The 17,001-nt window shown below is 36.6% G+C and overlaps 1 protein-coding gene across 1 annotated transcript in view; it reads left to right on the top strand.

Annotated features, from left to right (window-relative positions):
* LOC131799922 (fibroblast growth factor receptor 2) overlaps nucleotides 1-14,362 on the top strand; it is a 19,174-nt gene extending 4,812 nt beyond the window's left edge. Inside the window, exons 3-20 of the mRNA XM_066168531.1 lie at nucleotides 780-1,049; nucleotides 1,947-2,180; nucleotides 2,378-2,481; nucleotides 3,434-3,492; nucleotides 3,611-3,807; nucleotides 4,344-4,367; nucleotides 5,193-5,309; nucleotides 5,721-5,739; nucleotides 9,835-9,868; nucleotides 10,109-10,388; nucleotides 11,129-11,239; nucleotides 11,933-12,123; nucleotides 12,305-12,427; nucleotides 12,638-12,708; nucleotides 12,911-12,951; nucleotides 13,156-13,252; nucleotides 13,588-13,687; nucleotides 14,151-14,362. Of these exons, the coding sequence (XP_066024628.1) occupies nucleotides 780-1,049; nucleotides 1,947-2,180; nucleotides 2,378-2,481; nucleotides 3,434-3,492; nucleotides 3,611-3,807; nucleotides 4,344-4,367; nucleotides 5,193-5,309; nucleotides 5,721-5,739; nucleotides 9,835-9,868; nucleotides 10,109-10,388; nucleotides 11,129-11,239; nucleotides 11,933-12,123; nucleotides 12,305-12,427; nucleotides 12,638-12,708; nucleotides 12,911-12,951; nucleotides 13,156-13,252; nucleotides 13,588-13,687; nucleotides 14,151-14,216 (2,138 nt within the window). The 3' untranslated portion in view covers nucleotides 14,217-14,362. The remainder of the gene's footprint in view (nucleotides 1-779; nucleotides 1,050-1,946; nucleotides 2,181-2,377; nucleotides 2,482-3,433; nucleotides 3,493-3,610; nucleotides 3,808-4,343; nucleotides 4,368-5,192; nucleotides 5,310-5,720; nucleotides 5,740-9,834; nucleotides 9,869-10,108; nucleotides 10,389-11,128; nucleotides 11,240-11,932; nucleotides 12,124-12,304; nucleotides 12,428-12,637; nucleotides 12,709-12,910; nucleotides 12,952-13,155; nucleotides 13,253-13,587; nucleotides 13,688-14,150) is intronic.
* Nucleotides 14,363-17,001: the final 2,639 nt, after the last annotated feature.

Here is a 17,001-nt window from a genome sequence, read left to right as displayed (position 1 = left end):
TGGTTGTTGGACGTGAGACAAGGTTTGTTGTTAATGGTATATCAAACTTTTAAGTACAATGATGCGATCACATGTATGTGTCGTACATACCATTTGAGGTCCCATGTGAATCAAAAACCCAAAATGCAAATAACAAAAGGCTCAAAATTGGGGTGCCCCTTGAGATAAGTGAAAAAAATTAATTACTGAATTAAAAGATAAAACTTTTATATGCAGAAGTATAGCAAAGATCATTATATGCAACTGAAACTAGGAGATGTTTCTAGAACTGAAATCAAGAATCACGATGTTTAGCTGCCAAAAACATTGCAGGAGTCGGTGTGAACTTTAATATATTGCAGGAGTCATCTATGGTGACATGTTATAATTGGCTATTCACACTTTGGTGGGCTAAAGAAATTATTTTTTAAAATGATGTTTTTGTAAATCGCTCCCGCAAGTCTCAATATTAATTTCAACGGAATTATTTGTTGTTAAATAATAATGCTTAGTTTAGGCTGAGAAAAGAATTTTTTTAAAAATTTAGTGACCTTTTGAAGGTCCACCAAATTTGTTAAAGCAGACATATTAAAGCACTTGTAATGGATTATAATCCAGGGACTTGTTCTTGTATAATTTGCACAATCGTACCACGAGTGAATTTCATTTGCATGTGCAAGGTTCAGGAAGAACGTTTAGAAATCACGTTAACAGTGTTATCACTTTTGCACATTGTTTATACGTATACATGCCATTCAATTATCCTTGAAGTTTACTTGTGACTGTCTGATTGCTCTTAGTCCCAACAAAGATAACTGGAATTAGTAATGGACCAACTGTTCTTGAAGGCAACAACTTGCAGTTAACATGTGAAGCATCGGCTAGACCAGAACCAAACATCACTTGGACCAAAGAGAAGTCTGGGAACCAAGGGAATATTGGTGTGATGCAAGAAGGAAAAGTGCTTACCATAACAAACATCAACAGGACTGATGCAGGAGAATTTACCTGTACAGGATATAATGGTTTTGGTAAACCAGCAAACCGAGCAGTTTATGTGAATGTTATGTGTGAGTATACATGGACAAAAACTCTGAATAATGTCAAACAGAGATGCACTTTTCATTTATCTCCTGTGTTGTAATGTACTGTGCTGATTACTTGTATTGATGTTTAGCTAAATACATCCATGCAAGGCTCCAAGCTTAATTTTTCATAAAATTGCCTTCTAGTGACCTTCAATTGTAAAATGGTTGCCCTAAAACAAAATTTGGTCTCATTCTCTGCGCCACCCTCTCCCCACCTTTGAAAAAAAAAACCGAGATAAATGGGGGATATTTTTTGTTGCACGACACAAAGTATGTAGTGAGCCGAACGACACAATCACAACTCTTTTATTTGCCAACTTAGTTGGTACCTTTAATCCCCTCCCACCCCCTTGCAGATTACCACCTCTGTCAATTTTAACTCCTCCGAAAATTAAGATTAGATGTTGTGTTAGGAGAGTCTCTGTTGGTAAATATGTCGAGTTGAAGCTGATGAGAAAATCTTTAACAAAACCAGTTCAACAAATCTGGCAAGATCTTAACTCAAATATTTGAAATATCGACGGTTTTCTCAATGCATGTCAACCTAAAAAAGTTCTCTGTTTAATGATTGCATGCAATGAAAATTTTGATCACCAACAATTTATCTAACGTGCATTTATGAATGGCAAGAGGATCACCCAGTTAACATCCAGACAATAGCAATTTCATTGAAACCACATCACACAAATTAGGAGAACGTTTTGCAAACCTATGTAGGTGAATTCAACTTAAAACATCATACTAGATAAGGAATACCCTCTTGTTTGTAAGTGTACTGGTGAATTTGGACCCCTCAGCTATTGAAGACAAGTCATTCAGATGTATCTTTGCGTAGATGCCTTTTTTTAATCTGATTTTTATGTTAAATTTGATGCACAGATCCAGCCACGATTGTTAAATTTCAAACTGAGTACATTGTTGCTGTACAACAAAGCGTAACTCTTAACTGTGAAGCAGAAGGAAACCCTCCGCCTACTTACACCTGGATTCCATGTGACCCAGAACAAGTTTGTAACAAGAATAGTCTTGATATTTCACAAGTGCTCACCGATGCCAGCTATACCTGCAGAGTGGCCAATGTACATGGACCTGATACAAAAACTGCCATTGTTTGTAAGTTGCATTGTAGTCCTGCTTATCCGGCTGTAGCTTCATCCTTGCACCAAAATGACATTTTGATTGGGTTCTAAGAGTTGAACAAGGGACTTACTAAAAGGAATACCTGTATCAATAAACATCTTGAGAAAATCTATTAGCATAGTGCATGTCTAGAGAAAGACAGATGTTAGAGCTATTATCCCACTTCACAGACATTGCAGGAAACGTGATTAACATAACTATTGTCATCAAAAGTGAAAGCTGCACAGACGAAAAATACAACAAATCCTCGTTACTGAGGAAATTGGAAGAAGAGGTAGCTATATTTCATAAAATATTGCCTATACTCAGTTTATTTTTTAATATCTATTCATTTATTAAATACTGTGAATATATGAAAGTCATATACATGAACTGCAGATAAAGATGTGAACATGAAAGCAATCTTTGCAGTAATGACCACTACTTAGGCAGTAGTGAGAATAGGGCTTGCAATAAATTCAGGCCTGTACAGGATGTGAACCCCATGACCTTTGCGATACTGGTGCGGATTATTCATCAGTACACTGGTTTATTTGGAACCAACATGATGACAAGCTCCCAGTTGGCTTGTTAGCTCAGCTGGCAGAGCACTGCACTGGTATCCCAAAGGTCATGGGGTTCAAATCCTCTACAGGCCTGAATTGTTTTCAGGCCTTATTCTCACTACTGCTCAAGAAGTGTTCATTACTGCGAAGATCACTTTCATATTCATGTATTGTTAGCTAGTTCAGGGTCAGAGACTGATGTGCAGACTGTAAATTGATTGAAAGAAAATTCAGCTTCTGGAGAATGTGTGAAGATTATTGTGTTTCATTCTACAGTGTTTCTCATGTTTCTAGATTGCATTCAGTCTCTTAGAGTTTTGTCAACCTTGAACTTAAAAGCCATTTCACAGTCCTCTTATCATTTAGTGTTTGCTCATGCTTTGTATTTAGGGAAATAATTGGCCGGGTGCTTTTTTGCAACTAATATAATACGAAGCATGTGACAAGAAGAACAACTCTTTAATTGAAGTAGCACTTTTAAAGAAACAGACTGACTAGTACTCAGAGACTTGTTCTTGGCTGATTCTTAGCAGAACAGTCATATTCAATTAAATTATAGTTGATAAATAATATTCAATGTCATCCACATTTGTACTTGTATACATATACATGCACAATTCTTGTGTGATACATGTACACGAATAGACGATTTAGACGAATAGTTGAAATTTTTACTTACAGCTTAAAAGAGCATTTGCTGGTAAACTTGATTACGAAAGGGTGCAGTCATTGAGTGTTCGGTATGTTAATTAAGTTACTCATGTTTCCAAATTTTATTTATTATTCATTGTTTTTATTTTTTTGTCGTCTGTTTTATACTTCATGTCTGCCTAACCGTTGGTTGTTTTCTGTTCCAAGGTGTGGAAGTATAATGGTTGACCTCGCACTGAAATTCAACACCACTACAAAGGAACATGATGTTATCATAACGCTTAATGACGCTATGAAAGATGGAAAGCTGGGAGAGTTCAGTGTGCGTTCGATAAAAGGGACAAGGCCTGATGTGGAACCAGCAGGTGGAGGTGCCACATCACCACCTGACGGGTTCTCTGGAGGTAACTCCTCCTAACACTTAATGTAAACGTTTTGCAAGTTGATTAATGACTGCCTTGTCCTGTACTTGGTTGAAAGGAATTGATACTGTAGCAGGTTTTTACAGAGATCTGAAAGCATGGTGTATACTGATAAGATAACAATGCCGACAACAATCAAAATGACAATAACAGTTGTAATCAAAACTAAAAATAAATTCTTGAACATGACTGGGCTATTACCAGCCCAATTTAAGCGATAGCAAGACCTTATACGCGTCATGCTCGTAAGTGGACAGCGAACTAGGAGAGTGTGTGCGTCATGCCTGTGTAATTGGACAGCGCGCTACAATTAATCGTTTGCGTGCGTTTGCCGTGTATTTCGCTGTGTTAGCTGTTAATTTTTTTTATGAAAACATGTAACCAACGGTTAATTTACATTTGTATTTTTCTGGGAAGGTTAATAGGAAATAATTGAGTGGCCCTCATAATTCTAAAAGAATAGTAGCTATGCTTATTGTCCTCAAATTAATTGAGAGTATTTTTTGTGAAATCCTTAGAGCTGCCAAGTGGGACGAAAGAAGGTAAAGCATTATTCAAAGACAAATGACTTTGCAAATATAAAGTAACGAGTAATTTAATCCGATTAAGTACTCTTAAGACACCTATGACATTAACTTTTCTGAAAACAAACATAATGATTTACTGTCAAACTGAATCGAGCTTTAATTTGTGAGACGCACTCAATTTTGCTTGTGTTGCATACCTTAATACTATTGCATTTCTCTGGTTCACTGAACAATTATACAGCTTTGATGTTATTGAGTTTTATATATTATTTATTGACACTTTATTTTACAGATTTAGTGGTTTTCTTCTTTTTTTCTGTTTCATTTTATACCACCATCCCTTGCGGCGAAAAAGTTAAGATTTGATTATGAACGATTTTATGTGTAAGTTTGTGGATCGAGGAGTAGTTGGCTCTGTTATTTTAGCCGAACATCATGCTGGAAAGGGCAGGATGATTTTCAATATGAGTTTTATGAAGATAAATTAAGTTCTGACTAAGTTCCAAACGTTTCCTAACCAAAACAGGTGTACAGAAGCAGACCCGTTATGTTAAGATCATTTAATGTCCTAGAATTTAGATGTGGTGAAATGTGCATCTGCTGTTTAAAAGCTAAATTAAATTTGTTACGCTGTTGCATGGAATGGTTAACTATCGCGTGTGAGGCTTGTATTTTCGTTTGCAACTAAATGTCCACCGCAGCCTTTAATTATAATCTCATTGAAAAGGGGTTCTTTTGTGAAAAATGAAACAATACAGCTGAAGTTCGACTAAATTGCTTGGCTTAAGAAGATACGCTTTCTCTTAGAAAAATTTATCTCAAGCTTATCACGCTTTGTAGGTACTGTATTTATTATTGTTGGTGTAGTGTTTGGACCAGTTGCTGCATTGGCTTTTGCTGGAATATTAGTTTGGTGGACTTTCTGGAAAAAGAGGCGGAACACGAGAGGCACTGAAGGTAAGTGTTGCATACATGTTATGCTCTCAAATGAACAGTAGTTTTGGAATCCCAGAAATATATCATTCTGTAAAATTTTTTTCTTTTTCCAAGACTAGCTACTAGCTTCAGTTCACTATCCACTACATAGATGATCTTAAGCATCTTTATTTTTGACAGATAACTTTTAAATAGTGTATTATTAACTTATAATTAATGTTTTGTTATCTAATTTGCTGATTGCTAATAAGTCAAAAGATCGCCCTTGACATTGTTTACTTTATGACTCAACTTGACGCGCATCAAACAGACTTTACTTTGCTTGTGCAAGATAATTTATATGATTATATAGATTATATAGATTGTTCATCCATTACTTGTTTTGTTTTCGTTTGTCTTTTATGTTTTTTTTGGCTCTTTTTTCCACCACAGAGGTTGCGATGAGCAGAAGGTGAGATTTTTGTATCGAAATGGTGCTGTTTACTTGCGTTCTTCCTTATGGCCCGATCTGTGTAACAATTTCACACTCAAACTGTTTTCATGTGAATATTGTAAGACACTCGCTAGCTTAGAGATACTCTTGCGCGGGAGAGATAATCACTACAATGGTTGTAATGGTTGTCACTTGCACGATAATCGACATCTTAATGATCCGTTAACACGAATTACCGTCGTTTCGCCTACGTCTAGTGTCGATTCGCCTACGTCCAATATGTCAGTTCGCCTACGTCTTAAACTCCGTACAGTAACAATCATTGTATAAGAAAGTTGATTCAATGAAACAAAAATTGATGATATTCGAAAATTGTCGCATGAAAATTTATATCCCAACCAATCAATTGTAATGATTACTATGTTAATTGTGTTCATCCCATCGTGCTTTGAAATGAGAGACAAATTGATTTGACCTATTTCGGAATAAATGTTATGATATATATCAGTGTTGCAGTTGTACCCTGATATCTAAATTACTGTAATTATGATGCTTTCCACGCTTTTGCACTGCTGTGGTGTTATAGTCATGCAAATAAAGCTCACTGTTGTTGTTGTTGATTCACCTACTTGATGCGCGGAGTCGGAGAGAGTCTATTTGCTTCGTACTTGGTGCGATGAATTCAAACCAAGCCTACGATGACATAAAATTATGAATTACGGTCCTTTACATGAAAATTGCTGCTTTTGAGTTGAGTTGACTTCGTACGCGTAATATATAGATTTAGCCAAGCCTAAAAGCGGAGCTCGCATTTTTTCCCCCGCACGTCTCAAGGCCACAACGCCTTGCCCCGGCCAAGACTAGAACCCGGGTTGTCCGACTCGGAGCCCAGTGTACTGACCACTGGATTATTGGACAAAGCCGTGGCGTTGGCGTGCCCGCGGTACAGTTAACCACGCATGTTAAAAGTAGCACCTTGTACGGTCGTACGGTCGTCCGGTCGTACATCCAAATTTTTTCGGCTTGATTGGTTACTACTATTTTGTATAATTATGGGGCTGCGCTCTGCGAGCTCCACTATAACAAGTTATGCAAATCAGTCACTGTTACATACAAACTTACTTATTGCCTACATATAAAATGAAGTTTACAAATGCAATTTAATTACTACAAGAAACTTTTTGAGGCTAATAATCTCACTAATCGGTAATTTTTACTTATTACGTGCGGGGACGTTTGGGTTGTCCGCGTGACACCCACCTCGGGCCGGTCCTTACTGCCTGTCTGTACGTGGCCCTGTCAACACCAGTGTGGAAACGACGGTGTTGCCACCTGTCGCATCTGCCGCAGAGTAGGGCTTCTTGGCGGAAGATGACGATTTGTGTGCAAGAGATGCAGTAAAATTCCCCCATGATATCGATTACTATAGCTTTGATGATAGCTTTGGTTATCGCGTTGATTTTTCGATTGAGAGCGTTGTTCTAACGAACTGGTTACATGAGAAAACAATACTAGGACTTTTATAGTGTCAATCCCTTCTCCGATGGATCGAAATCGCAGCGATATGATTGGTGAATGCTAATGTTGTTTACAATCCTTTGTTAAATGAACTACCATGTCCTTTTGAATGATTTGGTAATGAAAGTCTCACCTTAGGTCATAAGTCTACACAAAGAACGCCTTAACTGTTACATATTTTTTTTTTATCTAGCTAAGTTTGCGGATCGCGTGAAAACGCAAGAACTTACAAAACACTAATTTATAAAGTTCATGATAGAGCAAATCGCAACATCAATATAAACGTTGAACCGTGAAGTAAAATGGGAACAAGCTAATTTCTTAGGTACCATGTCTTTTTGAATGATATGTTAATGAAAAGTCTTACTTTCTTTCGTATAGGCCGCTCAAGTCACAAGTCTACACAAGTAACGCCTCAACTGTTTATACATTTTTTTTATCTAGCTAAGTTTGCGAATCGCGTGAAACCACACGAACTAACAATCAAAACATTAATTTATAAAGTCCCACCTCCTTTAGTATGGGCCACTATAGTCTCAAGTAAACACAAAGACCGTGAACGATAGTTTATTTCAACTTAATACTCAGTTTTTCTCCGAGGTTCCATAAGGACTTTAAACAATTCAGTTTTGTCATATGAGTCGTGGGCGAACTGACAAATTGGACGTAGGCGAAACGACCCGTAGGCGAAACGACCGGTTACCATAAACACAAATAAGAACAAGAACAGCAACTACAAGTTTGCTTACTTTTTTTATATAATGAGAGATCCCTGCGTGTTACTTCAGGCTTCAGTAGTAGTTTTTTAGGTGACCCCTATTAATAGAGCGATTTTCCCTCAGCAATCTCACTTTATGACTGGTGAATATAGGGTTATTATTACTATTGTTACTATCATTATTATTATTATTATTATTATTATTATTATTATTACTGTTCCTATTGCTTCAAAAATATTTTTTACATACACAGGTTCGTAGTGACAGTAACCGTAGTCTATATGGTGGACAAATTTGTAAAGCCTTTACAGATAAATTTCAGTTAATCTGATCGTGACACAGTTATCATTTGCTGTACATTTAGAAGGTGTCTACAGAAAAAGTCTGTTTTTTCTCGGTAACAGGAGACCACCTTGTGCGCATCATCCTTTTCTCCTCTGGGTGAAATGAAACTTTCAATACTAGAACAGTGCTTTCAATGAGATTTGAAGCAGGTAGCTACCTCGGTAAAGTACCCGCCGGAGAAAAATTTCCCTCTCGTTAGCCATTAGCTCCCGACATTCAGAACAAACTGGCTTGAAATGTAGTTTTTTGTGTTAAACCTCGGTGAAAAATCATTTTATATTTGAATTTTCTTTGTAACAATTTTTGTAACTCATCGTTTTATTTCTGATCAAAATCTTCCGTTCGCTGACATGCAAACCTGCTCCCTGAGATCACACAAAAGTCCTCTGAAAGGGCGACTACTGTTTACTGAAATTTTAGTCAGTTCAAGTCATGTTCTTGGAAATTCTTTATCTTTTTTTTTTCTGAAAATTTCTTGTTAGAGTAGACAATATCAGTCATTGTAATCAAAATTTGTTCATCAAGGGAAAACTTTAAGAGATGTAGAGATGTTTCAGTTGTCACTTCGTGAGTTTTCTTGATAGCTTCTAAAAAGCAACAGAAAGATCCCCAATGATGATGGCCACCCAACACTGTATAATACTGAACACTTTCATCAGGCAGTCTACGAAACCAATACAAGATAGTATCCTGTGTGTATCAAATCTCCATATGTACATAATATCAAATTTTAATGCAAGCATCCAAGCCTTTCTTTGCCGGGCTAAGCCAGATCCTAGGGTTTTCCATTTGTAAATCACTTTTTTCTTGTGCTTGCAATTGGAAACAAACCGTTTAGTCTACTGCCTCCAAAAGCAGAATGTAGTGTTTTTTTTTTGTGATCACGAGCTTTTTTTTGGGGGGGGGGGGGGGGGGGTGAAATTAAAGATACGCTGCAGTGAATTCCACGAGTTTTATTAAGTGGAAAAATCCTAGGATTATTCTCGTCTGCAGAATTCAGCCAATGAATTCTAGCGGTTCCCACAGTTCATTTTTTATATCAGATTATGAACAATTGTCGAGCCTCCGATTGCTTTACGAAAAATAACGAAAAGTCACTTACCTACTTGTGCTCTGGCTAACCAGTAACCATAAGAACATAGTCATCCTCGCTTTTCACAGCATATGCAACTTTTTTTTTAACTAAAAGTTAGATGCTAAGTGTTCAATAGCTGATTTCCTTTCTTTGTAATTAAGCCTTGGTAAGCGTTTTTTATGCAAACTTCTAAAACTTCTTTAGTTCACCACCAAGTTGCTTGAAAATTATTTAAGTAAACGACGATGTGCACTTAGCGCTTGATGAATTTATGTAAAACATGCGAAACAAGCAGAAAAAGAAAATTTGCCTTCAAAGAATGACGGGGCAGGCCTGCGTCCGTTTTACAGCTGCGATTCTAACTGGACTTAGCTCTCCGGAAAGCATTCTGTTATTTTGGAATTTTCAGGCTGAGGGGATTGGTTTTGTTTTATAACACATGTGTTGTTGTTTCAGAAATTCAAGTAATGAGAGAAGAGAAAGTACAAATGTAAGTCAAACGATGAAGTCTTTTACCTTGTATAGATATATCTTCCTGTGGTCTAGGGCGCTTTTTTTTAAAGTTTCTGTCTTTACTGAGAGTCTTTTCATTGTGGTTGACAGTTTACCCAAGCCCAGAAAGTCATGATCCGCAAGGAATATAAGTAAATTATTCCTTGATACATTTAAATGCGTCATTCAAGTAAATACTAGTGTATTTCATTAAATTGAAAGCAATCCTTTTTCTAAGATTGCGGTCGAATTGCCCAAACCTTCTCAAAGCCATTACTTGGCACTGGATGACAGAACTCGTCCACAAGTGATACCAGATGCCACTCCACTCAGCAATAAAGAAATCCGCGAGTACGCTTCTCTTGATCCATACTCACGCTCCTGGGAGATTCCTAGAGAACATGTGACCATAGAGCAGATCGTTGGAAAAGGTGCTTTTAGTCAGGTTGCCAAGGCGACAGCCGATAACCTACAAGGAAGAACCAAGAAGACACTCGTAGCTGTTAAAATGTTGTCAGGTACCAAGTAATACTAAAATCATTTTGTATTTAATAGTCTTTGGTTAGACCCAGAAGTCTGTCCACATTTTTCTGTTTTCGTCCATTTTTTTCTGTTTTTATTTGTGTAAGATTTTATATTAATATTCCCCCTCAAATGATGGCTACATTTTCAAGCTTACGTACATGAAGGAAAGCACCTGAAATATGATGTAATAGAAATGGGTGGTATGTATCTACCTAATTATATATTTACCTATCTATCTATCTATCTATCTATCTATCTGTGTAGTTATCTATATATCAATCAATTAATCGATATATCTCTCTGTCTATGTATGTATCTATGTATCCAACTATTTATCTATCTAAATATTTATCTATATATCTATATGTATGTATGTATGTATCTATCTATCTATCCCTCTTTTTGTTTCAATCTATATATCTATCTATTTATCTACTTATTTATCTGTTTATTTATCTGTGTATCTGTCTATATATCTATCTGTCTGTCTGTTGGAGTGTCTGTCTCTTTCTATCTTGCTCTCTCTCTTTTTATCTATCTATCTATCTATTTAGCTGTCTATCCATCTATCTATCTATGTATCTAAGTATCTACCTATCTACCCATCACCCATCAATCTGTCTATTTATCTATTTGTCTTCGTTTAACTATATAAATGGTACAGATGAATGATATGTTTGTGATTTTATGAGAAATGTTATTTGAAGATTATTGATCAGAAATTATGTTGTAGAAAACCCTTCTGAATCAGAGAAAAAGAATTTGCTCTCTGAACTTGAATTGATGAAACAACTTAAACCTCATCCTTATGTCATCAAACTCCTTGGATGCGTTACCAAATCTGGTAAATACTGAAATGTTTATTATCAGCTTGAGACCTTACTTTTCTCACATCCAGAGTTCCGCACACTGCTCGAAGTAAAGGTTACACCAGGTTAACTTTTGGAAAATCCGTTGACCGACGCATAAAGCTTGGCCTTATTCTATTCTTGCGTGCACTTGTCAGGTCTGGATAGGACTTCATTGACAGCAGAGAAATAGCCACGGTTTTATACTGTCTCTTAAATAGCAGCGTGTGTGTACTCAATAGCTTAGATCTAAGATCAGCAAAATTTTATGATGGATCATAAATGAATTCAGACCATACCTTTATGCGCAAGGTTTGCGTGCATATTGCGCATATGAGCCGCTCATATATAAATAAATAGGACGGGAACCTTTTCAGTGGTAGGCCGCGAAGGTGAAAGATGACCAGCCATCAACAAAAGTTGAATACGCGGCATCGACATCTCACCCCTTTATAATTCATTTTCCAAGTTTAGAAACTTGTGGCACTTTGCGTTTGAAATATATTACAAGGATTTTAAATATTTACGAATTGTACGGTAGTTGATATCTTATTTTCTTACATTCGTTAAATAAACGTCGTACTCTTCCAAGTGGCTGCGGCGATTATTGGAGGGCGACGTTTGTTGATAGTTCTACTTCTATGCGTGGCGTTTAATCAGTGTTGACGGTACCTTTGTTGTCTTTCTAGAGCCACTGTTGGTGTTGATCGAATATGTTCCTTTTGGGGATCTGCTGGGTTACTTGAGAAAGAGTCGTGGATTAAATGATACTTACTACAAAGACCCGGATATCAAACCACAAACAAATCTTACTTCTCAGCAGCTGATGAAGTTTGCTTGGCAAATCGCCGATGGAATGTCCTATTTGTCATCGATACCAGTAAGTGATGTAACTATTCTTTGAGTAATGTCGTTACAGAATACGGCTCACACTCATTATACCTCACTTATTATTGACTCCTGGACTCCGCATTCCCTAGGATGCCACGTCATCCCATGTCAGCTGTCTCTCAATTCGTTAAAGAGTGTTTTATGAAAGAAACATCTTCGCTTTGTTGAAGGTTATCCATCGAGATCTTTCAGCTCGTAATGTGTTAGTTGGGGAAGGGGAAACTTGCAAAGTGATGGACTTTGGAATGGCCAGAGATGTGCGAGAGGACAACATTTACGAAATAAAAACCACGGTATGAATGATTTTAATGAAAGACAATGTTTTTGTAAGCCTTAGATTAATGTGGCTGAAGATGCCTCACTAGAGTGACTACCAAAAAAAAACAAGCTCAGTCAATCCTGTTCAGTTTTCACGACCCTTCGTTACACTGTTCTCGACACTTGGAGCATTGGCATTTTTTTAAGGATTACGCCAACTCCTTGCATTTTTGCTTCTTATTCAGGGGCGTCTTCCTGTGAAATGGACTGCCATTGAGGCGTTGCTTTACGGAAAGTACTCTACCAAGAGTGATGTGTGAGTACAAGGAAGACATGAACACTGCATTTAAGCTTAACGAGTTTTTTTTTATGAATTGTTTTCAGGCCTGGGAAAAGTTATTGGGTCACCACTGTATTCAGGTCTTTGTATTTCTTGATGTGAGGTCATCTTAAGAAGGAGTGGTTATGCTCATTTTTGTATTTCTTATATCCTTAAACTCATCGCGTTTGTTCTACAGGTGGAGCTACGGAATTCTTCTCTTTGAGATTTTCACAATTGGTAAGTTATTTTGGCTATTCTGGGGTATTCGGTTTTGGCCATGTGTTTCATAACTACCAAGCTAGTTTAGATTGCCACAGTCGGTGAACTTGGCCGAAAGATCTAATGAACAATGATACAAAAATGAATTGTTGTGTGAAAATATTTTTACATATGTAAAGATTTTCATTTTAGAGTATGTTAACATTAGCTGCTCTAATTCAGGTGGTTCACCGTATCCACGAATGGATGGAAGAAAAATTGCAAACTTTCTTCAAGAGGGATACAGAATGCCAAAACCACAATATTTGGATGATAAGTTGTATGTTAATATGGTGTTGCTGTTGTTGGTTTTGGTTTTGCTTGTTTGTGTTTTTTTTTTATGGCTTTTATCGTACAATAGTATTTGTCCTCTTTTGTTCGGGTTGCATGTGCACCTCAAGATTCACCATTTTTACTTATTGAACCAGCCTAACGAAGGGAAATGAAAGGAGAAGTACATTATCATGAGTTTATGACTGTGGTATATAACTTTTCTCCTTTGATGTAAAAGAGATGAAATCTGTAACCAAAAAAGCTTTTTCATCAAGAATAGGTTGAACTGTTTCTAGGCCACCAATGACATACTAAGATATTCATAACATCCTTGTGTTTCAGGTATGAAATAATGACAAAATGTTGGAGAGACAAACCCAACTTAAGACCATCTTTTGAGAAGTTGAGAAACAAACTCAGAGAGATGGAGAACCAGCACAAGGTAGAATTAAAGAGTTTGCAAAGACTCTCTCTCTGTCCATTTTTTTCTTTTGAAGATTTTAACGTTTGAATCTATTTCACCTCTAGAGTAGTATTTAATTGAGTACCAAAAATAGTCCTAAATTGCTTTGATTTGCTTTCCTTGCTCTGCAATTGGTCTAGAAAACTTGCGCCACCATCTCAACCAACAAATGCAAAACTACAACCAATTTCAACCTTTGTCAGTCGCGTTTTCCCGCGCTTGAAACAGGTTGCCTGATTTTATTGTGAGTTCTCATTGGTTGATGATGATGTTAACCTTCGTTTTGATTGGTGGTTGTGATTACTCGAGGGCTCTGTCTAGGGTTAATAGGTATAACAAATTAAGGCACCATCGAAAGCTAAACAAAGTGTAATTTATATGTATGATTAAAGTGGCACTTTTCCTAATGTTTCCCTCCTTTTTTTCTTTTCTGCTTTTGCAGGGGTTGATAAACTTAAAAAATTATGACCATCGACTTTACGTGAATGCCGAAGATCTAGCCGTGTGAGCCACCAAGTTCTCATACAGGAAAGGATGGAGTAATGAATAATGCAGTCCTATGAGATCATCTTTTTTCCTTATATATTTGAGGTTAACCTTTAAAAAACCTCTAATAATTTGCTGATCAAGTAACTCTTCAAAACAAGCTGTTTAACAGCGAAGCGAGACTAAGTACATCTTTTATACATTTTTATGCATATATCTATATAAATATTTTTTTTAAATTTTTGGTCAAGTATACTAGCAATAATCATGGATTGTTAAAATGAGTTCGACCAAGCCTTAAAGTGATTATTTGTTTCGACGTGACAAAACCCAGTGTATCATTAAACCTACGAACATCCAGTGGACCTTTCGTCGCCTAAGATCTTAAGTGAGTTAATAGAAGAAGAAAATACTTGTAAGATCAGGCTTACAGTCTGTAAATAGGCAACAGTCCGTATGTCAAAGTACCGACCAAGTAAAAACCAATCAGAGTGATAATGGATATTGCAGCCCCATGGGATCATCCTTAATTTTCTTTAGATATTTGACGTTAACTTTTAGTTCTTTGCTGATGAAGCAAGTCTACATAAAGTTTGTTTAAATCTAAGCGAGGCATAGTGACTGTTTCATAAATTTTTATATGTATATTTTTCAAATTCTTAGTCTTGAAGAGACAAAAAACTTTTTATAAAGGATTATAGAAGCTGCAACCCATATTTTTCCTATAGTGCTATACATTTTTAGATTTTTTTTTACCTTATTTTGTGCAAATCCACCCAATAGATAGTCCCATTTGTATCTTACAAGGCGTGATAATTGTTGCAGCCGTCGTACTGATATTAAAATTCAAAATACTCGTGAACTTGGTAAAACTCATCATCTGAAACCCACGTGCAGGTTCGTCGTTTCGAAGTAAGAAGCACTTACGGCTTCGATTCTCTCTTGAGTCTACATAGCTCCTGTGAAGATAAATTCGTCAGCTACCATTCCCACGCCTTACTTACATTAATTTTATTGCTTGTTTAGATTTATAGTCACGGAACATTTAGAAGAAAAATTGCTGTTTTGAAAGGGTCATTTTGATTTAGACGGTAAACACGCCACTCATTACGTGGAGGCATTTTAGACAAATTTAAGAAGGTCTAGTTAAGTTTCTCTCAGTTTTTCTGAAATCCATCTCTCGCAGATTTACGGTAAACTGGACATCAGTGACAGATTTCTTCTCTCCTTCTCGCCATCTTTCACCACTTATCTTTTTCCTCGGTAAATTAGATGATGAAAGATTGTTCATCAAAACAAGGATTTTCAGGAGTTGTCTGTTTTTAACAAACTTGATAAGGTGGGATAAAACTTTATGAGAAATTTTGACGCCCACAGCTTCCCCGAACATTTTAACCCTAAACTTTTCCACCCAGCTTCGCCTAAATAGCTGATTGCCTCCAGCAACAAAGGAACTTTTGTACGCTTAATACGAAAAGTTGAACCCCAAAAATAGACCATTTGTTGCTACAGAGTAAACTGGTTCGTTTTCTCTGTTGTCCAGTGTAACTTGCCATTAAGCGGTTGAATCTTTCGGTTGTATAATAAGTCCTTTGTTCGGTTGGGACGGCTGTATATTGTGTATTGGCCCAAATATTTGGGAAACGAAACGAGTTAATGTAATCAGTGCAATAAAATGAAGTTATTTCCTCATTTTATACTGATCTTTATTATTTAATAGTCCTTTCTAAGGGAATGTTTAAGATAGCAGCGTGTTCTCATTGGTCGATAGGAGTGTTTAGTACAAGTCATCAGTACAAGCAATGGACAGCACAGTACATTACAACACAGAAAATATATGGAAAGTGCATCTCTGTTTAACATCAGTGAATGTTTTTTTTAATACATACTCACAAATAACACTTATCAACTGTTTGGCTCTCTGGTTTACCAAAGCCATTGTATGCTGTACAGGTAAATATTCCTGCATCACCCCTTTTGATGTATGTTATAGTCAGCACCTTTCCTTCTTGGACCACACCAGTATTTCCTTGGTTCCCATGCTTCTCTTTGGTCCAAGTGATGTTTGGTTCTGGTCCACCTGATCCTTCCCAAATTAACTGCAAGTTGTCGCCTTCAAAAACAGTTAGTTTACCTCTAATCCCAGTGATATTTGTTGCAACTAAGAGCAATCAAACAATCACAAGTAAACTTCAAGGATAATTGAATGGCATGTAGACCTACAAGCAACATGCAACAGTGATAATACAGATGCAAATGAGATTCACATGTGTTATGTTTGTGCAAATTATACAAAAACAGTCCCTGGATTATAATCCATTATAAGTGCTTTAAGAGCGCTTGTCTGTAAAAATCAGACAAATTCTAAATCTCGCGGCAAGGGTGAAAAATTCGATTTCTTTCTTATTTTAATGTTAGATAGGCTAGACTATAGCTAAAATCACTGGATACTTTTTCGGCAAAATATCTTTTTATTTCAGAGAAAAATACAAATAACAAAATTCCGTTAAAATCATCATTTTTAGCAGCAAATTATTGCACAAGTTTGAGGGCTTCGCGTTCAAAAACGAATCGCTATCTCGCCTTTTTAACACTCAAATCTTCTTTCTAAATCTCATAAGACCTCATAAAACGATTTTTGTAAACACTGCGTTCCTCTTTGCGTGTAAAATAAATTAAATTTCGAAAGCATACATTTCTCTTCAGTAAAAGTACTTTGTGAGTAAAGTTAATTTTTAGCATGTGCTAAATCTTCAAATGGATTAGGCTTTTGGTGGTAGAATTGCGAAAAGTCATAAGTCGGCTTT

This window comes from Pocillopora verrucosa, chromosome 6, assembly GCF_036669915.1.
Source record: "Pocillopora verrucosa isolate sample1 chromosome 6, ASM3666991v2, whole genome shotgun sequence".
NCBI lineage: Eukaryota > Metazoa > Cnidaria > Anthozoa > Scleractinia > Pocilloporidae > Pocillopora > Pocillopora verrucosa.
This window is presented reverse-complemented; position numbering and strand designations above follow the sequence as displayed.